The 26,644-nt window shown below is 46.9% G+C and overlaps 1 protein-coding gene across 6 annotated transcripts in view; it reads right to left on the minus strand.

The window, feature by feature from the left end:
* The window catches only part of MARK2 (microtubule affinity regulating kinase 2), a 71,460-nt gene extending 45,901 nt beyond the window's left edge, over positions 1-25,559 (minus strand). For all 6 annotated transcript variants that reach the window (XM_054441260.2, XM_054441258.2, XM_063670851.1 and 3 more), the window contains exon 1: positions 25,428-25,559. In XM_054441260.2, coding sequence (XP_054297235.1) covers positions 25,428-25,481 — 54 coding nt within the window. In that variant the 5' untranslated portion in view covers positions 25,482-25,559. The remainder of the gene's footprint in view (positions 1-25,427) is intronic.
* Between the last annotated feature and the right edge of the window lie 1,085 nt (positions 25,560-26,644).

Below are 26,644 nucleotides of genomic sequence, written 5' to 3' on the forward strand. Positions count from 1 at the left end.
GTAGTCCCAGCTACTTGGGAGGCTGAGGTGGGAGGATTGCTTGAGCCTGGGAGGTCAAGGCCGAGATTGCGTCACTGTACTACAGCAGCCTGGGCAACAGAGTCAGACTCTTGTCTCAAAAGAAAAGAAAAGAAAAGGCACATAACTGTGATTTTGGATAAGTAAATTTTATTTATTTATTTAATATTAGAGATGGAGTCTTGCTTTGTTGCCCAGGCTGGTCTCAAACTCCTGGGCTCAGGTGATCCTCTCACCTTGGCCTCCCAAAGTGCAGAGAATACAGCTCTGAGCCACCGACTACATCCAGCCCCAAGTGATACTTTAATCAAGGGCAACAAAGCAGGCACGGTGGCTCATGCCTGTAATCTCAACACTTTGGGAGGCCAAGGTGGGTGACGGTCACTTGGGCCCAGGAGTTTGAGACCAGCCTAGCCAACAAAGCAAGACCCCATTCTCTACAAAAAATAAAAATAAAGCCAGGCACAGTGGCTCACGCCTGTAATCTCAGCACTCTGGGAGGCCGAGACAGGCAGATCACCTGAGGTCGGGAGTTCAAGACTACCACCAGCCTGACCAATACGGAGAAACCCCATATCTACTAAAAATACAAAAAAAAATTAGCCGGTGGTGGTGCATGCCTGTAATCCCAGCTACTCGGGAGGATGAGGCAGGAGAATCGCTTGAACCCGGGAGGCGGAGGTTGCGGTGAGCCGAGATCAAGCCATTGCACTCCAGCCTGGGCAACAAGAGTGAAATTCCATCTCAAAAAATAAATAAATAGGCTGGGCGTGGTGGCTCACACCTATAATCCCAGCACTTCGGGAGGCTGAGGCAGACAGATCACGAGGTCAGGAAATCGAGACCATCCTGGCTAACACGGTGAAACCCTGTCTCTACTAAAAATACAAAAAAATTAGCCGGGAGTGGTGGCGGGCGCCTGTAGTCCCAGCTACTCGGGAGGCTGAGGCAGGAGAATGTCATGAGTCCAGGAGGCGGAGCTTGCAGCGAACCGAGATCGCGCCACTGCACTCCAGCCTGGGCGATAAAGCGAGAATCTGTCTCAAAAAATAAATAAATAAATAAATAAATAAAAATTAGCTGGGTGTAGTGGGATGTGCCTATTAGTCCCCAGCTGCTCAGGGGGCTCAGGCAGGACTGTGTGAGTCCAGGAGGTTGAGGCTGCAGTGAGCCATGTTTGGGCCACTACACTCCGGCTTGGGTGACAGAACAAGATCTTGTTTCAAAAAAAAAGTGGTGGTGGTGTGGGGCGGGGGGGCACAATGGTTCACACCTGTAATCCCAGCACTTTGGGAGGCAAAGGCAGGCGGATCACTTGAGGTCAGGAGTTCAAGACCAGCCTGGCCCACATGGTGAAACCCTGTGTCTACTAAAAATACAAAATTAACCGGGTATGGTGGCAGGCGCCTGTAGTCCCAGTTAATCAGCAGGCTGAGACACAAGAATCACTTGAACCCAGGAGGCGGAGGTTGCAGTGAGCCAAGATTGCACCACTGCACTCCAGCCTGGGTGACAGAAAGAAACCCTGTCTCAAAAAAAAAGTGGGGGGGTGGGGGGAGGGCAATAGCTCACCCCTTTACTCTCACCCCATGCTGGCATCTTAAAATAAAAGGCACCCTTGCCAAAGTTAGACAAGCAAGTAAATTAAACCATACACTCAAGTTTAACTAAAATTCTGTAGAGACACAAAGCAACCATTCCCACTAAGAAACAACTGCAGATGTCTAGAATAGCTAGATGTCTAGTCCCCATAGCTAGCCATGTGCACAGCTAACGGAACCGGCTTCAGCAGAGAGAAGCAAACCAAAGGAGAGGCTGAGCAAATGCAAACAGGAAGTAGTGGCATAAATTACACCAGAGATGGGATAAAGAGACACATGGCAGGATGTCCAGAGTTCTGCTCCCAGGACTGAACTGGCAAGTCCTAAACACACACAAGGCCTGGCACCACCAGCTACGGTGCTTAGGGCTGCTAGTTGTCAAGGCTACAAGCAAGTAGCTCTGTGCCTGTGTGTGTGCAAGTGGCACACAGACGGTTGTAAGAGAGAATCTGAGTTTGCTTCCTAGAGACAAAATATACACAGTTAAGATCCACACACAAAAGCTTCTTACATTTTGTGGGTTTTTTTTTTTTGGTGGGGAGTGGGGTGCTTACAAAGAAAGTTCTAGAAGCCCAACATTTCATGGGTGCCACAGAGCAGGATAGTCAAACCTAGAAATCCATCATGTCCTATACTTTAAGGTACTTAATTGTTGGTTATCAATTTTAGGACTCGGGGCTTTGGTTTTTCTAAAGGGGTTCTTGAAATTCCGGAAGATGGGAAAAGATAAAGATGTGAATCAGAAGCTGGGGTTAAAGAGGGTTTCTTAAAAAGGTCTCCCATAGCTCTTGCATAGAGCCCTCAATAGCAGGGAGGTGAGCCCAGAAAGCTGCTCCCACTCCATCCACACCATTTCGGCCACATTTACCAATGGCCACCAAGGACAAAAGAAACAACTGGAGGCAGAGGAGGACATTTGTGACTCTAAATTCCACCTGCGAGACATCTGCCTCACACTGACTGGGAGCTAATCCTAAGGAAACTATCTTCTACTGCCTGGACACAACTGAAGCCAGGGACAAAGGATTCTTCACAACCAAGAAAAGCTGGTTCTGACAATGACATACTCTGGACCACCTGGGTTTGTAGCCTTAAACAAGTTATTCAACATTTCTGGGCCTCTATTTCCTCACCTGTAAAACAGTGAGATCTACTAACTTACAAAGAGTAAATGAAGCCAGGCATGGTGGCTCAAGCCTGTAATCCCAGCACTTTGGGAGGCTGAGATGGGTGGATCACCTGATGTCAGGAGTTTGAGACCAGCCTGGCCAACATGGTAAAACCGCATCTCTACTAGAAATACAAAAAATTAGCCAGGCGTGGTGGCGGATACCTGGAATCCCAGCTACTCGGGAGGCAGAGGCAGGAGAATTGCTTGAACCCAGGAGGCGGAGATTGCAGTGAGCCAAGATTGTGTCATTGCACTCTAGCCTGGGCAACAAGAGCGAAACACCGTCTCAAAAAAAAAAAAAAAAAAAAAAAAAAAAAAAAGAAATTAGCCGGGCATGGTGGCAGATACTTATAATCCCAGCTACTTGGGAGGCTGAGGCAGGAGAATTGCTTGAACCCAGGAGGTGGAGGTTGCAGTGAGCCAGGGTCGTGCCGTTGCACTCTAGCCTGGGCAACGAGAGCGAGACTCTGTCTCAAAAAAAAAAAAAAAAAAGAGTAAATGAGTTAATGAACGTAAAACAACTAAACAAGTGCTTGCGACAGAGTAAGGGCTCAATAAACGTTAGCTATTCTGTCTATAGCTAAAGATACACAGCCTCAGAGGCAAACCATGCAAAAATGAGGAGACCTTGCCTACTCTTCAACCACTCAGTCCATTCCCTTTAAGGCTGAGTTTCCCAATGACTTGGACCAGATTAATGCGCTTAGAGGGCCATCCAGAAGGAGCCATTACTAAGCTGTTGCCTTAACTAATACAGTAAACAAATATTTGAAATTAAAATTCTTTTTTTTTTTTTTTTTTGAGACGGAGTCTCGCTCTGTCGCCCAGGCAGGAGTGCAGTGGTGCGATCTCGGCTCACTACAACCTCCGCCTCCTGGGGTCAAGCAATTCTCTGCCTCAGCCTCCAGAGTAGCTGGGATTACAGACGCCCACCACCACGCCTGGCTACGTTTTTTGTATTTTTAGTAGAGATGGGGTTTCCCCATCTTGGCCAGGCTGGTCTTGAACTCCTGACCTCGTGATCCACCCGCCTTAGCCTCCCTAAGTGCTGGGATTACCGGCATGAGCCACCGCGCCCAACCCGAAATTAAAATTCTTTATCTTCCACATAGACCAGTAGCCGAAGAGAGAAAATAGCACATTAAGTTCAATTCTGGAACTGAAATGCATGCCACATGTAAATCTGAAAAGAAATATGCTTTGTGGAAAAAGCAGATTATGGGACTTGCTGAGTGATGGGAAATGGAGCTATGATCCTGTATGTAGACACGAATTGATATGTTGAGCACTTGATTAAACAGTTTTAAAAAAATGATTCCAATGAGATGTGATTCTGAGCAAATGACATTAGTTTTTTTTTTTTTTTTTTTTTTTTTCATTGAGATGGAGTCTCACTCGGTCACCAAGGCTGGAGTGCAGTGGCGTGATCTCCGCTCACTGCAACCACCGCCTCCTGGGTTCAAGTGATTCTCCTGCTTCAGCCTCCTGAGCAGCTGGAACTACAGGCATGCGCCACCATACCTAGCTAATTTTTTGTATTTTAAGTAGAGACGGGGTTTCACCATATTGGCCAGGCTGGTCTCGAACTCCTGACCTCATGATCCACCCGCCTTGGCCTCCCAAAGTGCTGAGATTACACGATGTGGGCCACTGTGCCTGGCTTTTTATTTCTATTTATTATTTTTTTTTGAGAGGGAGTCTCTCTCTGTCGCCTAGGCTACAGTGCAGTGGCATGATCTCGACTCACTGCAGCCTCCCCCTCCTGGGTTCAAGCCATTCTCCTGCCTTAGCCTCCCAAGTAGCTGGGACTAGAGGCACACGCCACCACGTCCGGCTAATTTTTGTATTTTTAGTAGAGACGGGGTTTCACCATGTTGGCCAGGATGGTCTTGATCTCCTGACCTCGTGATCTGCCCGCCTCAGCCTCCCAAAGTGCTGGGATTACAGGAGTGAGCCACTGCACCCAGCCGACATGAGTTTTAAAAGATTTGCTTAAAGTTGGTCAAAGTAACGATTAGAGGAGGCCCAAGGTCTATTATTTGTAGGACTTAGGGAAGCTGTTAAAAGTTAGAGGTGCTATGGAAATTGGAGAATGAGTATATGCAAAAGAACAAGGTTGAGAATTACAGGGTAGTTTAGAGATTATACACTACAATTTTCCCTGTCACTTAAGGACTTGTCAAGGAAATATAAAGTTCACACCCTGCTACAAACACTCCAAATAAACCTACCTCTTACAGGAAAAATAAAGTATACCTACATAAGAGTGGGGTTTACAGGTATGTTTCATTCACAAACAAGGGTTAGAGGCCGGATGTGGTGGCTCATGACTGTAATCCCAGTACTTTGGGAGGCTGCGGCAGGTGGATCACCAGGTCAAGAGTTCAAGATCAGCCTGGCCATCATGGCAAAATCCTGTCTCTACTAAAAATACAAAAATAAGCCGGGCATGGTGGCACGCACCTGTAGTTCCAGCTACATGGGAGGCTGAGGCAGGAGATTGGCTTGAACCTGGGAGAGGTGGAGGCTGCAGTGAGCCGACATCCAGCCACCGCACTCCAGCCTGGGCGACAGAGTGGGACTGTGTCTCGAAAAAAAAAAAGAAAGATAGAAATAGGGGTTAGCCTGGGCATGGTGGCTTGCGCCTGTAATCCTAGTACTTTGGGAGGCCAAGGCGGGTGGATCACGAGGTCAGGAATTCAAGACCAGCCTGGCCAACATGGTGAAACCCTTTCTCTACTAAAAATACAAAAATTAACTGGGTATAGTGGCGGGCACCTGCAATCCCAGCTACTCAGGAGGCTGAGGCAGGAGAATTGCTTGAACCCGGGAGGCGGAGGTTGCAGTGGGCCGAGATCGTGCCACTGCACTCCAGCCTGCATGACAGAGCAGGACTCCCTCTCGGGGAAAAAAGAAAAAAAGAAAAGAAAAGAAAGAAACAGGTTAAAAAGAGTCAAGTACAAAAGGAAAAGAAACAAAAAGAAACAAAGTATGTCAGGTCTCAAGCCACCCAGGGAATAGACTATTGAGTGTCTGGCCTCAGTGACTGCAGCCTACCAGGCCTCAGCTATTGTAGGCACCAAGGTTCTTCAAGGATAGAAGCTGTGTAAGCTTTGCAGTTTTCAAATTTGGAATTGACCAATAGCCAACATATAAGTTAAAAAAAAAAAAAAACCACAAACCTGCTGTCATAGTAAAATCCAAGTAAGCCAAATGATCTTTTTAATGGAATAAAAAAACACAAAGTAATGCTATGTATTCAAAGCAGGAAATGAGCCAACTTTGGCCAAGGTCCATCAGGTCACTGAGAACCAGCTTCCTCAGCTAGAACAACTGAAAACCAAGACAGCAAGTACCTTCCTGAGGCCCAGCCAGGGCCCCAGAAATTGCAAAACAGAGGCTCATTATGAGGTCAGAGCAAGTAATCAACCAATCGAGGACAGAGATTATCAGTCCTATCTCTGTTTACAAAAGAGTTCTCACACCATCTGGAATCCCCTTACTCTTACTGATGACATCAAATGGCCTTCTTCACGTGGGTGACAGCTACTGATATTTATTGTATTAAAATTAAAACTGGCTGGGCACAGTGGCTCAGGCCTGTAATCCCAGCACTTTAGGAGGCAGCGGCAGGTGGATCACGAGGTCAGGACTTCGAGACCAGCCTGAACTACATGGTGAAAACCCTATCTCTACTAAAAGTACAAAAATTAGCCGGGCGTGGTGGCGCATGCCTATAATCCCAGCTACTCAAGAGGCTGAGGCAGGAGAATCGCTTGAACCTGGGAGGTTGCAGTGAGTGGAGATCGCGCCATTGCACTCCAGCCTGGGTGACAGAGCGAGACACTGTCTCAAAAAAAAAATTACAACTGACTATTAACTCATGTAAAATTATATTACAGGGCCAGGCGCAGTGGCTCATGCCTGTAATCCTAGCACTTTGGGAGGCTGAGGCAGGCAGATCAATTGAAGCCAGGAGCCTAGCCAACGTGGCAAAACCCTGTCTCTACTAAAAATACAAAAATGAGCCAAGTGTGGCGGTGTGCACCTGTAATCCCAGCTACTTGGGAGGCTGAGGCACAAGAATCGCTTGATCCCAGGAGGCAGAGGTTGTAGTGAGCTGAGATGGTGCCACTGCACTCCAGCCTGGGTGACAAAGCAAAACTCCATCTCAAAAAACAAAACAAAACAACAATAATAATCATAATGATAATAATATAGCCAGGCACAATGGCTCATGCCTATAATCCCAGCACTCTGGGAGGCTGAGATGAGAGGATTGCTTGAGCCTGGGAGGTTGAGACTGCAATGAGCCGAGATCATGCCATTCCACTCTAACCCGGGTGACAGAATGAGAACCTGTCTCAAAAAATAAAAAATTAAAAAAATGTATCAACCAAAGTCATGGAGAACCAAACCAAGTTTTGTCTACAACCATGATTCTTACAGTTTTTGGTTTCAGGACACTTTGCATTTTGAAAAATAACTGAACACCCAGAAGCTTTTGTTTATATGAATTTTATCTATCAATATTTACTACATTAGAAATTCAAATGAGGAAAAATTTAAATATGTATCAATTCATTTAACAGAACATGACTAAACTCATTACATGTAAACATAAATGACTTATTTTTAATAAAAAACTTATTTTGCAAACCACAACTAAATATATACCAAAGGAAGTGTACCTGATGAACTAATCTTATAATGTAATCAAAACACAACAGCTGACCAAAAAACAGGCCGGGACGGTGGCTCATGCCTGTAATCCCAGCACTTTGGGAGGCCAAGGCAGGCAGATCACCTGAAGTAAGGAGTTCGAGACCAGCCTGACTAACATGGAGAAACCCCGTCTCTACTAAAATGCAAAAATCACTTGGTGGCAAGTGCCTATAATCCCAGCTACTGGGAAGGCAGAGGCAGGAGAACTGCTTGAACCTGGGAGGCGGAGATTGCAGTGAGCCGAGATCGTGCCACCACACTCCACCCTGGGTGATAAAGTGAGACTCTATCTCAAAAAACAACAAATACTAACAAATTAAAGAAATAAAATGAACAAAAAAGAGATGAGTATAAAAACTGAAAAATTTAGGCCAGGCACGGTGGCTCATGCCTGCAATCCCAGCACTTTGGGAGGCCGAGGCAGGCGGATCATGAGGTCAGGAGATCGAGACCATCCTGGCTAACACGGTGAAACCCCGTCTCTACTAAAAATACAAAAAATTGGACGGGCATGGTGGTGAGCGCCTGTAGTCCCAGCTACTCAGGAGGCTGAGGCAGGAGAATGGCATGAATCCGGGAGGCAGAGCTTGCAGTGAGCCGAGATCGTGCCACTGCACTCCAGCCTGGGCGACAGAGCGAGAGAGACTCCGTTTCAAAAAAAAAAAAAAAAAAAAAAAAACTAAAAAATTTAAAAATGGAAAAAAATGAGAAAAATAAAAAACAAGACAGGTTGCAGTGGCTCATACCTGTAATCCTAGCTCTTTGGGAGGCCGAGGTTGGCGGATCACTTAGGCCAGGAGTTCGAGACCAGCCTGGCCAACATGGCGAAACACTGTCTCTACTAAATATACAAAAATTAGCCAGGTGTGGTAGGGCACACCTGTAATCTCAGCTACTTGGGAGACGGAGGTGGGAGGATCAACTGAGCCTGGAGAGGTCAAGGCTGCAGTGAGCTGAGATCACACCACTGCACTCTAGCCTGGGCGACAGAGTAAGACTCTGTTTCAAAATAAATAAACAAACAATAAAGAAATGAAAAAGGAAAACGAGAAAAAAATTTAAGAAATAAAGAAAAAATGGGAGAAAAGAATAAACAAGCCACATATTTAAAAAAACAAAAAAACAACAAAACCCACAGGGCCAGTGGTATATGTATCAGAAGGAGGAAATCATTTATCTTTGGTCAAAGTCCCTCACATCACAGAGAACTAGCTTCTGGAACCAGAAGGACTGCAAACCAAAGTACTGAATGCCTCTTTGAGGCCCAGGCAGGGATTATACTGGGGCTGGGAACCAGCAAAACAAGAGCTCCTTATGAAGTCACAGCAAGTAACCAACCAACCGATCAAGACAAGGGCCCCATGTTTTGTCTGCTACCGCGGTTTTCTCACCTTTGGTCTCAAGAACTCTTTATATGCTTAAAAAATTATTGAGGACTACACAGCTATCTTATTAGAAATTGAAACTAATTTTATAAAATGTTTATTAATCCATTCAAGATCATAAACCCACGTTTATGCTAATAATCTTTTTAAGATAAAAAACCTGTATTTTCCAAAACAAAATGAAATTTCACAAGAGTAGCAGTGCTTTTACATTCTTGTACATCTCTTTAATGTCTGGCTTAATGAAAGACAGCTGACTTCTCTCTGCTTCCACATTCAATGTGTTTTCATAAGTTGTTCTGGTTGAAACATATGAAGAAAATCTCACTTCACAGAGACATGTAGTTGAAAAATAGAGTTCAATAGCCTTTCAGATACTGAGGATTTTCTTCTTTGATACTACACCAAAATTCAACAAGTGGTAGTTTATAAAGGCTAGTTGCAATGTGGAACCTGAAATTTTATCAATGAACATTTCATATACTTTTACATTAAAATCCATTAGTCATCCTGCACTTTGTGTTTTTTTTTTTGAAATAAGGTCTCACTCTGTTGCCCAGGCTGGGGTACAGTGGCACAATCACAACTTACTACAGCCTTGACCTCTTGGGCTCAAGAGATCTTCTCGCCTCAGCCTCCTGAGTGGCTAGGACTACAGGTGCATATCACCATGCTTAGCTGATTTTTAAAAAATTTTAGCAGAGATGATGAGGTCTTGCCATGTTGCACAGGGTGGTCTTGAACTTCTGACTTCAAGCGATACTCCCTCCTTAGCTTCCCAAAGTGCTGACATTACAGGCGTGAGCCACCATGCCTGGCCTCATCCTGCACTTTGAACGGCTCTTTTACCCACTAGCAATCTGGAAAATATTTCTTCACTGAATTGTGCAGAATTTCCAAATACTGACATTTCACACAATGTCAAAAAATCACCCTCATTAATTTTACTACCAATCTCAGAAAAGTTTTAGCAGACAGAAGTTTTCCAAAATTCTAATTTTCACTTGAAAACTTGAATTTTATCAATGGCAACAATGACAGGCTCACTTTGTTCATTTTCATAAAATGTCCATATGAAGAACTCTAGTTTGTCCATCAGTTGTTCTTTCAAGAAAAAATTATGATCCCTGAAGCTGGTTCAGCTCCAACACACGTGCTTTCCTCAAGTTTGGCATACAGCAGCAATGCTTCATGAATACTTTGTATTTCCTCACTTGGAATACTTTTTTTTTTTTTGAGATGGTGTCTCGCTGTTGGCGGCCCAGGCTAGAATGCAATGGTGCGATCCCAGCTCACTGCAATTCTCCTGCCTCAGCCTCCCGAGTAGCTGACATTACCGGCACCCACCACCATGCCCCGCTAATTTTTGTATTTTTAGTAGAGACAGGGTTTCACCATGTTGGCCAGGCTGGTCTCGAACTCCTTACCTCAGGTGATCCACTCGCCTTGGCCTCTGAAAGTGTTGGGATTACAGGCGTGAGTCACCATGCCTGGCCTAAAGAGACCTTTATTAAAGGGTTGATAAAATAAAAGACTGGGCATGGTGGCTTTATGCCTGCAATCCCAGCACTGTGAGAGGCTGAGGCAGGTGGATCACTTGAGGTCAGGAGTTTGAGACCAGCCTGGCAAACATAGTAAAACCCTGTCTCTACCAAAAAAAAAAAAAAAAAAACAAATAGAAAAACTAGCGAGGCATGGTGGTGTGGACCTGTAGTACCAGCTACTGGGGAGGCTGAGGTGAGAAAACCACTTGAACCCGGGAGGCAGAGGTTGCAGTGGGCTGAGGTCACAGCACTGCACTCCAGCCTAAGCGACACAGTGAGACCTTGTCTCACACACACACACACACACAGAATTAATAGTCTTGGCCAGGCATGGTGGCTCATGCCTGTAATCCCAGCACTTTGGGAGGCCGAGGCAGGTGGATCACCTGAGGTCAGGAATTCCAGACGAGCCTGGCCAATGTGGCGAAACCCTGTCTCTACTAAAAATACAAAAATTAGCCGGGCGTGGTGGCGGGTGCCTGTAATCCCAGCAACTTGGGAGGCTGAGGTAGAAGAATCACTTGAACCCAGGAGACGGAGGTTGCAGTGAGCACAGATCACGCCATTGCACTTCAGCCTAGGAGACAGAGTGAGACTCTGTTTCAAAAAATAAACAAATAAATAAATAAAAATAAAAATAAATAAATAAGTAAATAAATAAAAATGATAGTCTTTAATCCTTCATTCAAGACATTCTCAAGTAAAAATGGCTTTTATTTTTCAACCACAAGTTTGTGGTGGGAAAGAAGATCACGACAATGACCACTGGTAGAGTTCAGTGCCACTTCCTTGATCCATGTTACGGCGCCAGCAGTTTTCTCCACCACTGCTTCTGCACCAAGGGTGCAAATGGAAATAAAGTTGTTCCAGGATAAATCATGAGATTCAGGAAGTTATTCAACCCTTTGAATATTTATCACCATTTGTATCTGCTGCTGAGCATTCACATAAAATAAATTATTCTTGATGAGCAGTTGGTGCTGATATAGCAAGTCGAGCCACATCTATAGATTTGTTCATTTGTAAGGTGAAAGTAAAATTCTGTAGATAAGATATTAACTTGGTCTTCATGTGTGCCACTACATCTTTTTTTTTGAGATGCAGTTTCGCTCTTTTCGCCCAGGCTGGAGTGCAATGGCACGATCTCGGCTCACTGCAACCTCTATCTCCTGGGTTCAAACAATTCTCCTGCCTCAGCCTCCCAAGTAGCTGGGATTACAGACATGCGCCACCACGCCCGGCTAATTTTTGTATTTTTAGTAGAGACGGGGTTTCACCATGTTGGCCAGGCTGGTCTCGAACTCCTGACCTCAGGTGATCCACCTGCCTCGGTCTCCCAAAGTGCTGGGATTACAGGCATGAACCACGGCGCCTGGCTAAATCTTTAATTTAATGAATCCTGGTAACATTTAAAGCGGCACTGCCTTGAATTTTACTGACTTTTCATCCAATGGGCATTCAGGAATGTCAGCTGTTCAAGACTTCATTCGTCTCTCAGTTTCTGTGTGGCTTTTCCAGCCAAAGCAATGTGGCAACTTATCCTGTTAGATAGAGAGGCTTCAGTGACTTTTTTATTTCTAGTTTAAAAGCTGGAAGAAATTTTGGCTTTTAAAGAGCTCATAGTACGTACGCATAAAATATGCCATTCCTTTTTCTTTAAATTCTAAATGATCTTGAAAGAATGCCACAACTTAACTGGTACCATAATACTACATGAAAATGTTCTGTCGCATAAGACACAGTAAGGTACGTTATGAACATTTATGAAACTGAGAAGGTAGCTTTCATTATACTTCCATTTCTTTTTTTTTTTTTTAGTTCTTATTTACAGTTCTGCCCAGTTTCTTTAGAGTCCTCCTTTATATTTGTTGGTATGTCCACTTCACTATTTTTCAACATACAAGTTGCAGCTATGGGTTGAAAAAGCAAGTCTTCTAATCTCCCTTTTTTAAGTCAACAATCCACCCTTACATATAAGAGAAATATTATAAATTTTTTTCTATTTTAGAATAAAGTGCTAAAATAAGTTGTCCATAAAATTTTTAAAATTAGGAGTTTTTCCAAAAGTTTTTACAAGCAAGTTTTACAAGTAGTACTTACTTCTTATATTTTCTCAAAGGTTCCAGGAAAATGTCGGGATTTCAAAATAAGGATTTATTAGACAGTAATGAAGTGTACAAAAAGATGATAGCAGTTATAACTGAAGAAAGCTAGTAAGAGCACAGAAGTACTAAGAACAAACTGAGTCCATCAATGAAAACTTCCATATTTTTACCTTAAAGTACTACCTTAAAAATTATAGAAAACACAAGAATACAGAATTGCACATTTCATTAGCCAGAAGAATGTGATGTCACCACACATCATTTAGCCTCTGGAAAATGCCACTGTATACTGGTGAGGGAATGAGAGTGAAAAAGCAACACTGTGTTAATGTTACTATGAACAGAATTTTGACTTCGTGCATCACCTGAAAGAGTCTGAGGGTCTCCAGATCACAATTAGAACCGAATTCAATATTACAGTGTCCAAAATTCTCAAGTACCTCTCCAGATCTCTCCCAAGACAGGGTCTATACTTATGGCATTCCCGATGGGTTAGAGGCAACAGCCTAGAATCAGCTTAAACCCTGTCACCAGGGAAACCAGAATGCTGTCCCTAATAAGTTGCCAAGCCTGGCTTTACTGAGAGAGGTGGCTCCAGAAACAAGAAAAAAAAAAATGTTTTCTAAAGCAGTGAATCCTTAAATGTACAGAAATCAGAGGAATGAGAGGAAAAAAGGACCAGGTGGTCTGGGATTCTATACCTGAAGGAGATCTCAGAAGGAGATCAAAATTCATATCCTGAGCCATGCCATAAACAGGGCACAGAAACAGGTTAGGGAGAGTGGAACAAGGAAATGAAAAACCTACGATGGACTGGAATGAGGACATGATAATGAAGTAAGGGAGTTCAAAGAAACCAAACAGAAAAAAAGAAAGTGAAACAAGTCAGCAGAGGGGGCAAAAGGAAGAGGAAAATACAATGAAAGAAATAGCCCCTGATGAGTTCTTTTTAAAAAAATTTTTTAGAGATGAGCTCTCACCATGTTGCCCAGGCTGGCCTCAAGCAATCCTCCAGCCTCAGCCTCCCAAAGTATTGGGATTACAGGTGTGAATCACTATGCCTGGCATCTCCATGAGTTCTGAGGGGACACTGTTACCTTCCCCCAGCCACAGCTTCAATGTGAAAAAACTAAGCAACTTACCCGCTGCTCTGAGAAGCCATGCAGGCTCCAGAAATGACAAGAGATGAAGATAAACAAGCAACCAACAGAGACCAAAATCTGAGCTCAAGATTCAAAGTCCGCAAATTCCCAGGAGCAGAAACGCCTGTGTCCCTTCGGGTCTCTGAAAGGGAGATAACAAGAATCTGCCCTTGAAGGCCACTCTACGAGGGAAAAAGGAACCTACAATGATGGGCTGCTGAGTTCCCACGTGGTCTGTAAGAAAAACTGGGCGCTTTCTCCTGTGGCCAAAGGGTCAATTCCGTACTTGAAGAAAGGAACATGGCTGAGTGTGTAATCCCAGCACTTTGGGAGGCCAATGCGGGAGGATCACTTGAGGCCAGATATTCAAGACCAGCCTGGGCAACACAGTGAGAACCCATGAGAAAAAAAAGAAAGGAAGAAAGAAAAAAAGAGAAAAGAAAAAAGAAAGGAACATGATGGTATGAATCCCTGCTCTTGGTGCTGCAGAGAAGAACCCTAGGGCTTCCCCTTTGACACACAGATCTCAACTCTCAAAAAACTCAAGCTCTGGTGACTTTGGATTTGGCCTTCTAGCCACGGATGAGGCTGCACATCCACCGCCATCATTTGCAACACAGAAATATAGGCAGGCAGTGGGTGGTGTTTTTTTTTTCTTTAATCAAGAAAACTACCTAATATTGATGCCTTATAAAAAATGAGCTAAAAGTGTTCTCAGAAGTACATGAATCTCTCCAGTAGCATTCCATTTTTTTTCAGATAGGTGATTGGTAAAAAAGCAAACTAGGGCGGGTGCAGTGGCTCACGCCTGTAATCCCAGCACTTTGGGAGGCCGAGGCGGGCAGATCATGAGGTCAGGAGTTCAAGACCAGCCTGGCCAACGTGGTTAAACCCCGTCTCTACTAAAAACACACACAAAAAAATTAGCCAGGTATGGTGGCAGGTGCCTGTAATCCCAGCTACTTGGGAGGCTAAGGCAGGAGAATCGCTTGAACCCGGGAGGCGGAGGTCGCAGTGAGCCAAGATGGTGCTACTGCACTCCAGCCTGGGTAACAAGAGCAAGACTCCATCTCAAAAAAACAAACAAACAAACAAACAAAACCAGAAATGTTAGAAAAAGCACCTATAGGACCCCAGTGGCTTGAAGATGCCAGAACAAGATTTTTTCAACTGACTACAGAAAAATCCCAAACATCACCCCTTATACTGACCTAGAGCTGTGTGGTGCTCAGAAAAAATTCACTGTGTTGTTCAACTGGAACAATAATGACAATGATCATTTTGCTGTGCCAGGCGCTATTCTAAATGCTTTCTATTCATTAACTCTTTTAATACTCGTAACAGCTATACCTATAAGATAGGTACTATTCTTCTCCCATTTTACAGATGAGCAAACAGACACAGAGGGAACCTAAGATCACAGGATAGGATGATCCAGGATTCCAATACAGGAAATCTAGCTGCAAAATCTGCTCTTATTGTTTGTCTGAGACAAAGTCTCGCTTTGTTGCCCAGGCTGGAGTGCAGTGGCATGATCTCTGTTCACTGCAACCTCCATCTCCCAGATTCAAGTGATTCTTGTGCCTCAGCCTTCCAAGTAGCTGGGACTATAGGTGTACAACACCACACCAGGCTAATTTTTGTATTTCCAGTTGAGATAGGGTTTTACCATGTTGGTCAGGCTGGTCTCGAACTCCTGACCTCAGGTGATCCGCCTGCCTTAGCCTCCCAAAGTGCTGGGATTACAGGCATGAGCCACTGCGCCCGGCCCACCAAACCTGCTCTTAACCATAGTGGAACCACTTATCGGAAGTCAAAAAGTGTTCAAAAAGTTTGGACTCTCCTCTCAGCTGTGCCATAAGCTCAACATAATCAGTACACTATGTGAGATGGAGCTAGCCTAAGGAGCCCCACTTCCTGTGACTGGAGAACCAGAAATTCAAACTTTCATGGGCAAAAAGACAAAGCAACAATCTCCGAGTGGCTTCCTTCAATACTACATGCAAAGATAGCCAATGACAGTCTTCTATGGCGGAGAAGTAGGGAGTGATGGGGTGAGTGAAAAGTCCAGAAGGTGGAGGGGGCCAGTTGTGACCTGTAGTCCCAGTACTCTGGAAGCTAAGGTGGGAGAATCACTTGAGCCTAGGAGCTATTTGAGGCCGCAGTGAGCTATGATCACACCACTGCATACTAGCCTGGGTGACAGGGTGAGACCCTGTCTCTTAAAAACAACAACAAGGTCAGGCATGGTGGCTCACGCCTGCAATCTCAGCACTTTGGGAGGCCAAGGTGGGCGGATCACAAGGTCAGGAGATCGAGACCATCCTGGCCAACATGGTGAAATCCCATCTCTACTAAAAATACAAAAATTAGCCGAGTGTTACAGCCAGGCACGGTGGCTCACACGTGTAATCCCAGCACTTTGGGAGGCTGAGATGGGTGGATCATGAGATCAGGAGATTGAGACCATCCTGGCTAACATGGTGAAACCTCATCTCTACTTAAAAAAAAAAAAAAAATTACAAAAAATTAGCCGGGCGTAGTGGTGGGCACCTGTAGTCCCAGCTACTCGGGAGGCTGAGGCAGGAGAATGGCATGAACCCGGGAGGCGGAGCTTGCAGTGAGCTGAGATCACGCCACTGCACTCCAGCCTGGGCAACAGAGCGAGACCCTGTCTCAAGAAAAAAAAAAAAAATTAGCCGGGTGTGGTGGCGCATGCCTATAGTACCAGCTACTTGGGAGGCTAAGGCAGAATTGCTTAAACCTGGGAAGCGGAGGTTGCTGTGAGCTGAGATTGTGCCACTGTACTCCAGCCTGGGCAACAGAGCAAGACTCCCTTTCAAAAAAACAAAAAACAAAACAAAAAGACACAACAAAAAGAAGGTGGAGAAAAAAGGCAGCTGCACATGGGTATCAGAAACCAAAGCAAAACTTGTACTGAAATGGTAATCAGAAGCAATGAGTAGCTCACTGTAGTATCAACAGGGGCAACCAGCCCCCAAGGACAAGGTCTAGGCTGGAGTTCTGTCTGCAGGTAGTTACACTCACTAATTACTAAACGTTCATATTTTGGCATTTCCTGCTTAGCTGGGAGACTGGGAAATAATCCTACCTGGCTGGGCCTTGCTCCCTGAGAAAGACTCCCTACTGCTATTGCAGGAAGTGTGGGCACACATGGTGACCGGTAGCTCCCACCTTTCCTACAGGTTGTTTCCCGTGGCTGAAGTCCCCGTAAGCTGCCAAAGACCAAAAACTATTTTTTCTCTCTTTTCTTTCCCAGCAGGCCTGGACAGACAGTCCCATTGCGTGGACCAAAAAAGGCCTGGGATGTCACTGAATTTAGCAGCCAGATCATAGCAGTAAGGAGTCCTGATCCCCTTCCAGACCCATAAATGAGGAGCCAAAGGCAGACCCAGTCCCTTCCTCCTGGCCAGGCTGAGGGCCTTTCACCAAGTTGTGAATTGGGAAGGGAGTCCAAAAAAGGAGTTAATGTCTTAGAGCTTTCAGTGAAAGGTGTACAAAGCAAAGCTGCCTTCAGGTTCAGCATAGGGTGGAGAGAAAGCCTCCTCCCTGGAGGGAAGGACCAGCTCAGAGACCCATTCAGTGTTTGGGGAGAAGGGGGTTGTTGACAGATAGTTGTCTTCCAAACTTCCGCCTCAATGAACACAGCCCCAAAGGAGGCAGACCTTTGTATTGCCAACTTCCCAAAGAGCACACAAGAAAATAGGCCGAGGCTGCCCAAAACCAGCTTGACTGGTTCTACAGAGAAGCCCCTGGTCTGCTCCGCCTTCCTCATGTTAAAAAGAAAAAGGCCAAAAAGGTGGCTGGGAGCCAGTCACTGAACACAGCCCTCCTCTCTTTCTGCCAGGCACCAGTTGTCCCTCAGGATCACCTAGCCACCAGTATCAGTGTCCATCTCCCCTCCTCGCCTACCAAATCTTCTGTTCATTTAGTTTTATAAGCCTAAAATTAATGATTTGGTGTAAAAACGAAATGAATTTGCTTTTGCCCTTTTTGCCATTTTCTAATGAGAAATGTAAGGAATAACTGCAAGTAGGGGGAAATAAGTGCCAATCCAAAGACAGACATCTGCTGAAGGAACCCCCACAGGGACTGACAAACCTTATTTATCTTGAGATGGGGTCTCACTCTGTTGCCCAGGCTGGAATGCAGTGGCATGATCACAGCTCACTGCAGCCTCAACTTCCCAGGCTCAAGTGATCCTCACATCTCAGCCTTCTGAGTAGGTGGGATACACGCATGTGCTACCACACCCAGGTAACTTTTAAAAAATTTTTTTGGGCCGGGCGCGGTGGCTCACGCCTATAATCCCAGCACTTTGGGAGGCTAAGGTGGGTGGATCACCAGGTCAGAAGATCAAGACCATCCTGGCTAACATGGTGAAACCCCGTCTCTACTAAAAACACAAAAAAATTAGCTGGGTGTGGTGGCAGGCCGCTGTAGTCCCAGCTACTCGGGAAGCTGAGGCAGGAGAATGGCGTGAATCCTGGAGGCGGAGCTTGCAGTGAGCCGAGATCGCGCCACTGCACTCCAGCCTGGGCGACAGGGCGAGACTGCATCTCAAAAAAAAAAAAAAAAAATTTTTTTTGGCCAGGCGGGGTGACTTATGCCTATAATCGTAGCACTTTGGGAGGCTGAGGCAGATCATGAGGTCACGAGTTCAAGGCCAGCCTGACCAACACGGTGAAACCCCGTCTCTACTAAAAATACAAAAATTAGTGGGGTACAGTGGCGTACGCCTGTAATCTTATCTATTCAAGAGGCTGAGACAGGAGAATCACTTGAATCCGGGAGGTGGAAGTTGCAGTGAGCTGAGATCGCACCACTGCACTCCAGCCTGGGCGACAGAGCAAGACTCCGTCTCAAAAAAAAAATTTTTTTTTTGTAGAAATGAGGTCTCACTATGTTGCTCAGGCTGGTCTTGAACTCCTGGGCTCAAGTGATCCTCCTGCCTTGGCCTCCCGAAGCGCTGGGATTACAGATATGAGCCACCACGCCTAGCTTGAGAAACTTGAAACATTCCAGACAAAAAGATATGAAGATAAAGGGATCTAGCCTATTTATACTTATCAGAGGAGATGTCTAGAGGGCAAGAGGAGGAACTGGGATGCCTCCTCCTCTGAGATACAACTGGAAATCAAGAGGCCAGATTCTCTCTCAGTGCTGTTTTAGAATCAGCTGTACCATCTCAGTCTAAAAGATGAGCAATGATGCCGGGCGTGGTGGCTCACTCCTGTAATCCCAGTATTTTGAGAGGCCACAGCAGGCGGATCACTTGAGTCCAGGAGTTCAAGACCAGCCTGGCCAACATGGTGAAACCCTATCTCTACTAAAAATACAAAAAGTGGCCAGGCGTGGAGGTGCGCACCTGTAATCCTGGTTATTTGGAAGGCTGAGGCATAAGAATCGCTTGAACCCAGTAGGTGGAAGTTGCAGTGAGCTGAGATCCTGCCACTGCACTCCAGCCTGGGTGACAGAGCAAGATTGTCTCAAAAAAAAAGATGAGCAATGACCTTCAATGGCCTATACCAAAAAGGAAGGGGGCGGGGGGCAGTAACATTCTGCTCAGGAGTTAGCACTTTCAGGGTTAACCTGGGGATAGCCTGGCTCTCCAGCAGTGGGAAGAGGGTGACATCCTCCCCCACAGGTTTGTAAAGGCTTACTCTTCCCTTTGCAGAGACAGAAGGGAGAAAATGCATAGACAACACTTCAGTGACTCACTCATGTTTGATGAAGGCTGGGAGGAGGCCTGGAGAATCCAAGCTTCAAGCACAAAACGTACAAATACTGGAATCTCCCGTCAAGAGAAGGAAATTTAGCCACCTATCTGGTTTGTCATTTTGCTGAACTTCCACTGAAGGAGGAAGGGCCAGGCTTAAACTCCACCCACCCTTTCCACATCCTTCTCAATTTTTGCTTTGATGGGAAAGTGGGGAAACTGGTGGCCCCACCATGGCTAAAAGAGAATCAAATCCTTTCTATACTTCCTTCTCAAAGCAGAGGCCTAGTAGCTCCAGTCCACAGCTTAACCAAGCAGAGGGAACAACTGGTCCTGGTTACTGTAGGAAAGCCTCATCAGGCAGTCTCAGGGAAGGAAGATGACCACCCTCCTCACCCCTTCCATCTGCTGAGGTTACTTCATTCCAATCCATTAATGGGCTTCAAAGTGCTGCTGGGGGGAGTCCATTTAGCAGAGAAGCTATCACGGGGCCAAAGGTGGCGCCCACCCCCTACCCCATTTGTCGATAATGGGCCACAAAGTCTGAGGCTTGGCTGCACTCTAGACATAAAATATTCATTCAAGTCGACATAATACATATGTAGGAACCTCATGGAAGCTCCTGGGAGAAGAGAAATGCCAGCCAGGTGGCTAAGTGCTCAATGGGAAAGAGTTCATGAAGGCCTGGGTTAGTCCTGATCAAATGCCCACTGAGAATCGGGTTGTTTTGTCCAAAGGGGAAACAATCTAGTCTGAGAAGTTCTGACTCCCAAGAGCTCGAACCCTGCAAACCTCTTAGGCAAGCAAAGTCTCAATCTCTTCCTACCTCATAGGCACCAACTCTGCTTAGGACATTTATGCTGACAAAAATCTCCAGCCCAAACTTTGGTTGGTCTGAAAGATTAAGTTATCCCTGTGCAAACTTTATTTTAATCTGCAGCAGGCCAAGTTTCAACAACTGTCTTATATCCATCTGTTTAGCTACTTCCCGAAGTCCATAAATTGGAGAAAAGTAATTTTTTTTTTTTCTGAGATAGTGTCTTGCTCTGTCACCCAGGCTGAAGTGCAGTGGCACAAACACAGCTCAACGCAGTCTCGACCTCCCCAGCTCAAGCCATCCTCCTGCCTCAGCCTTCTGTGTAGCTGCAACTACAGGCATGTGCCACCATGCCCAGCTAAATTAAAAAAAAATTTTTGTAGAGCTGGAGTCTCACTTTATTGATCAGGCTGGTCTTGAACTCCTGGCCTCAAGCAATCCTCCTGCCTTGGCTTCCCAAAGTGCTAGGATTACAGGCATGAACCATGGTGCCTGACCAGAGAGAAATTATTATAATTTACTAGGTAAAGTCACTTTTCAGGTTCAAAGGTTACGAACTCCAAGGACTCCCAAAGCCCTTGCTCTAACAACACTTCCTTCCTGATCTCTAGGGCCAAGCCGAAAGTGACACTATTTGGTCTGACATTCACCCGTATTCCTGACCAGAAGGCAGCACCACCAAGGATCCCCTGGCCAGAACCAAAGGACAGAGTGAGAATGAGCACCAGGGCACACTGCTGCACAGCTCAGAGTGTGGACTGAGATGCTAGCTAGCCGATCCAATCTACCTAAGTGACACCAAAAGCAAAAAAAATATATTTATCCAGCAGATCACCTGAGGTCAGGAGATCGAGACCAGCTTGGCCAACATGGCAAAACCCCATCTCTACTAAAAATACAAAAATTAGCCAGGCATGGTGGTGGGCGCCTGTAGTCCCAGCTACTCCAGGAGGCTGAGGCAGGAGAATTGCTTGACCCGGGAGGCGGAGGTTGCAGTGAGCCGAGATTGCATCGCTGCACTCCAGCCCGGGCGACAGAGCAAGACTATGTGTAAAAAAAAAAAAAAAAAAAAAAAAAAAAAAAAAGATTTATATATATATCTTTTTATCCAGAGTCAACAATGGGGGTCCAATGAAGAGTGTTTGGAGTAGTTCAGCTGTTCCTTATAGATCTTGTAACTTTGTTTTCTTCACCAGTACTTCTAAACTCCCCTTCCTAGAACCGAGAGAATAAACAATGCCACTCACTGCCTAGAAGCCTGACAGCAGCCCCCTCCCTTCCCACTGCAGCAGAAGTGGGGTGAGTTTTCTCTCAATCCCTCTCTCATAGTTTCTGAGGCCCAGAGGTGGGGCAGGTCCCAGATGGAGTAGCCTCTCCCCCAGGTGTTATGGAAAACTCTAGCAGGTGAACTCTGGAAGCTGGACCTTTCTCCAGGCTTGCCTGTGACTGCTGCTGCTGGCTGGAAGACAAACAGTCATCTTGCTGATTGCTTTCACAACTGCCAAGCTTCAGGCCAGCAGAGCCATTTGGAAAAGAAGTGAACAGAAAGCTCAGCTCACAGACCAAGAATCCCCCAAACTACCAGCCCCAGATTAGAACCCTCCTTCTGCAAAAGCAGGTAGTCTATGGCTGTGAAAAAGCACATCTGGAATCAGGTGTCACAAAAACCATCTTAAAGACAGGGCTTAACTTTTTTTTTTTTAAATCTCCTACTTTCACTATTATAAGCAAAGTCGACAGCATACAGGCAATCTCCCTGTAACACAAGGTTTATTTTTATGCTTCAACATTTTCAGTGTCTGTGTGTTTCAGAGTGATCAAAGGGCTCCTGGAAACAGGTTCTCATCAGCCACATTTTTAAAGAAGAGGGAGAGGAAGAGCAAGAAAAGAGACTGGAGACAACCAGTGGTGTTTGTTTACCTATTTTCTGGTAAAACCAGTTTAAATAATTTAAATTTAAATAAGGTGACAGAGGACCTTTAAGGGAGGAAATCAGCCCAACTAAATCCCCTTTTTTAAAAAAATAACATTAAGACCATAGTAATGACCAAGCTTCCGTGACTACTTTAGCTAAAATCACAAGAGGACCAAGAAGAGGTTTCTTTCACTTGGTGGCATGATCTGTTCTCGGAGGCCAGTGTTTGATGTACCTGGCCTTGTGACCTGAAGAGCTGCTGCTTGTCTTTTTTCCCGTTTTAAAGAATACAGGAATCAGGCCCAGCGCAGTGGCTCATGCCTGTAATCCCAGCACTTTGGGAGGCCAGATCACGAGGTCAGGAGATTGAGACCATCCTGGCCAACATGGTGAAACCCTGTCTCTACTAAAATCCAAAAAATCAGCCGGGCGTGGTGGTGTGTGCCTGTAGTCCCAGCTACTCAGGAGGCTGAGGCAGGGGAATCGCTTGAACCCAGGAGGTGGAGATTGCAGTGAGCCAAGATTGTGCCACTGCACTCCAGCCTGGCGACAGAAAGAGACTCTATCTCAAAAAAAAAAAAAAAAAAAAAAAAAAAAAAAGAATACAGGAATCTGTCTGGAATAAGTGCATCCAAGGTTTTCCAAAGTCCCTGCTTTTACTGGAATGAGACTTAATATTAAGTTGATACGGTGACTGGCTACCCTGAGAACAACAGTAGAAGGTATGAAGGGGCTAAGGAGAATCTAAGTCCATAAAGAGTAGAAATAGGATGGGTAGTTAATAATCACAACAGGATGACAATGTATGCAGCTACTGCTCTGGGCAAAGTTATCAAAGAGCAAAGAGCTTACTTACATTCCCAAATGGTCACTGATTGCTGCTATCATGGAATCAGTGGATGCGCACTACGGTGGAATTCCTACTATATGCTCAGCAGTATGCTAGGCATGTAAGGAAGAAAGGAAATCAACACACACATCACAGGAAAAATACCATGGCAATAATACATTTACATGTAGTAAGCAGCACAAAGAAACCACACTGAGGCAGTCTGTTACTCTGCTCTGCTGAACACAATGCCCCCCACCAGCCTCACTGAGAGAGTAGGCACTCCATCGCCACTCCCCAAATGCCTGAGGGTGCCAGTCAGTCACTTGGCCTCCTCCTACCAGCTCACGATCAACAGTCTGGGAAAGTTCTCTGGTTAAGCAGGGTTTACCTGCTAAAACAAAGGTTGTGAGAGGAAAAAGGGTGGAATAAGCAACCTCAAGAGGGCCTAGAGAAAGCAATTCCCAGTAAGGAGAGATAAACAGCCGGTAGGCAAGGGAGAGAAAGACTGCGAGACACAGAACATGCTCCTCTGTCTCCAAAGGAGACAGTCCCCCTGTCCCATGCAGAACCAGCTGCCAAACCCAGTGATGAAATGGAAATCAACCATCCCTCCCTCTCAACCCTTATTTCACCCCCAGAAGCAAATAATCCACAAGTAATAAAAGGGTCAACCCTGCAGAGAAAAACTCTGCCTAGAACTTCTCTTGAGTTCCTAACTGCCCAGGTGACAGACGGCCGGGGGTAACAAAATAGAAAAACACAGTAAAAGAAAGGAGGTAAGATTTTTCAAAGAAGAATGTTCACGTGCAAGAGAATACAACAACTGCTCTACCGGGCTACAAAGAAAGAAGGGAGTAAGAGGGAAACGTAAAGGATGGAAGGAGGAGAAAGAAGGCAAAAAGCACAGCAACCCCGGGGCGGAAGCACTTCTTTTTCAAGTCAAGTTTTTTTGGCCTAGTAAAGTTCTCCACCAAGAAAGGTATGACAGGCAGGGGACTCTGCACAGAGCAGTCAGCAAAGGACGCTAGAGACGATGAAAGAAAGGGGAGGGGTGGAAAGTGGACGTCTCTTGGATCAAAAGTGAGATGACACAGAAAGGCTAAGACTTGGGTGACAAACCATAGCAGTGATTGCCAGGATGAGGGGGACCGTGTAGAGTCGTGAGGCTGAGGTGTAGCTCAAGAAACTAGCATGCAAAACACCTGGCCTTCCTGGGAATTACAGAGACTTAGCCAATAGGAACAGAATGGATCCAAGCATGGTGGGAGGATACACAGGACATGAAGAAGGCAGGAGACTAATGTGGAGATGAAAGGCAACGCTGATTAAAAGGCACAGTAAGGAAGATGGGGTGAGGGTGGAGAAACAGGAAGGCAACAAGCAAGAAAGAAAATACTCTAAGTGCCAGGCACGGGAGGGAAGACACAAAGTCATCATGGTTTGTGTTCCAGCGTACGAAGACAGAAAGGCAAAAACTGTGATGCAGCGAGGTCTGGGAAAGGACTGAGCAACAGGTTGTGTTAATATGGTGGGGCCAAGTGTCTTTCGCTTGGGAGGAAGAGCCCAGTAGAAGGCTGGTAGAACACTCACAGAGAGAAACAGGAGGCCCAGGGACCTAAAAGCCAAACCCGAGGGGAAGAGAACAAGAGGGATCCAAAGACTCTGAAGGGAGTGATGATTGGAACCCCAAACGCAACCTGTGGGAAAACTATGCGCATGACAGCTGTGGGGAAACACGGAAGCGACAAATGCCAGCGCCAGGATCCAGGGAGCTCCTGGAGCAAAGAAGGGAAAGTGATGAGCAAAGAGTAGGCGAAGGATTTGGAAAGGTGATGAGGGTGGAGCTGGTGGGTTGCAAGCAAGAGGGAGAGCACAATTTGGAAAACGAAGAAGCAGGGTAGAAAAAGCTGGGGGAACTGCAAGGGGCCAGGGATCGAGAGCGCAGTCCAGGGCAAGGACCCTGAGGGTGATAACCCAGAGACTGGCAGAACCGGTGCGGGCAGAGGGGAAGCGAGGCAGGAGAGACGAAGGGAGAGGTGGACAACGATCTGTGGCAAATCGCGGGGTGCTGCTATTCGAGGAGCGGGAGGGTGGCTGCTTTAAGCGTGGGTGGAGGAAGACCAGAAAGGCCCCTGAGAGAAAAAGGGAAGAGAAAGGGAAGCTGGGGAGATGACACGGAAGAGCGCAGGAGGGCGGTGAGGGGAGAGGGGGTTGGCAGAAAGACAAGTGTGCAGCTTGGAGTCAGGACGAGGTGGGTCCCAGGTCAGGACTCGGAAGCGGGATGTGCGGAGCCGGAGCCGGGAGCCGGATGACAGGGCAGCCGAGGCTTGCAGGATGGCAGCAGGGGCACGAGGAGAGCAGAAGAGGGAGGAGGCTCCGCAAGGTGCAAGGGGCCCAGCCAGAGAATTCGGGGAGCCCTCGGGGCTCCTTACCTGCTCCGTGTCCCTCTCGTTCAGCGTGGGTAGGGGGGTCCGAGCGCTGGACATGGCGCCGGTATCTCGGGGGAGGGAACCGAGAAGCTTGGAGGAAGGGAGGGAAGGGAAGGCGCGGAGCCCGGCCGGGCGGGGCTTCTCACAGCAGGAGCACCCGCCGCATGGGCCCCGGCCGGGGGTGCGGGGAGGCCGGGCAGCCGCTCACGCCAGCCCGGGGATGCGCCGCTCGGGCTAGGCCGCGCCGGCTCCGAGCGGCTCCGGACCGCACCCCCCCGACCCCCGGCTGGGTTGTGCCGCCTTTCGGCCGGGCCGCGCCGCTCCGCCTACTCTCTGCCGCCGCAGCCGGCCGCCTGCCTCGCTCCTCCCCTGCCCTCAGCGGCACTGCTCCGCGCCCGGCACCGAGGCAGCCGCCGCCGGACCTGCTGCTCCCAACATGGCCGCCACCACCGCCGGCCCTCGGCTCTTTCCGCCGACAGCAGCCGGAAACATCCGAAGCGGCTAGAAATGGGAGGTGGGGCGCGCCTTCTCCTCCCGGCCACAGACTACGGGTGAATTCCGGAAACAGCCGAAGAAGGTAACCCCCGGGGACGCGCTCTCCTCCTCGATTCCGAAGACGAAGCTTCGGCTCTGTTCACGGAAATCCACGAAGCGACCCCGGGTACCTACCCCCCCGCCCCCGTCCTCGGCCATCCAGCCACGCCCACCGGCCTTTCCCCGCCCACTTCAAGAGGGCTTTCGGCAGTTTCCGGAAATACCCGAAGCTGCTCCGCGTGCTGAGCCGGCCACGCCCCCTCCCACAGCCTGCCGAGGGCGGTCGTCGGCCATTTCCGGCAACACCCGAGGCCTTCCGAGCACCCGGTCGTTTCCCCGGGTGGCTCTCGGAGTCGGTTTCGCTTCGTGTCTTTCCGTCAGTTTTCGGGCATTTTCAAACCTTGAACAGGAAGCGTGGGTCACCTGTCTGTGCTTGTGATTTGACTAAATACAAAACAAGATTGTTAGACGTCCCTGTGATTGGCATCCTCTGGTTCTATAGCAGCTTCCTGTCTGCATTTCTGTCCATCTGTCGGTCAGCTCATAAAATTCATCTTCTATCACCTAGCCTATCAATATACCTGTCAAATGCAGCATCAGTCTATTGCCTGGCTGCCACCGTCTATCTTGGCTTCTGTGGATTTATCCGTGCATTCCCGCATCTAGTCCGCAGGGCTCGGCAAGGC

Source organism: Pongo pygmaeus, chromosome 9 (assembly GCF_028885625.2).
Source record: "Pongo pygmaeus isolate AG05252 chromosome 9, NHGRI_mPonPyg2-v2.0_pri, whole genome shotgun sequence".
NCBI lineage: Eukaryota > Metazoa > Chordata > Mammalia > Primates > Hominidae > Pongo > Pongo pygmaeus.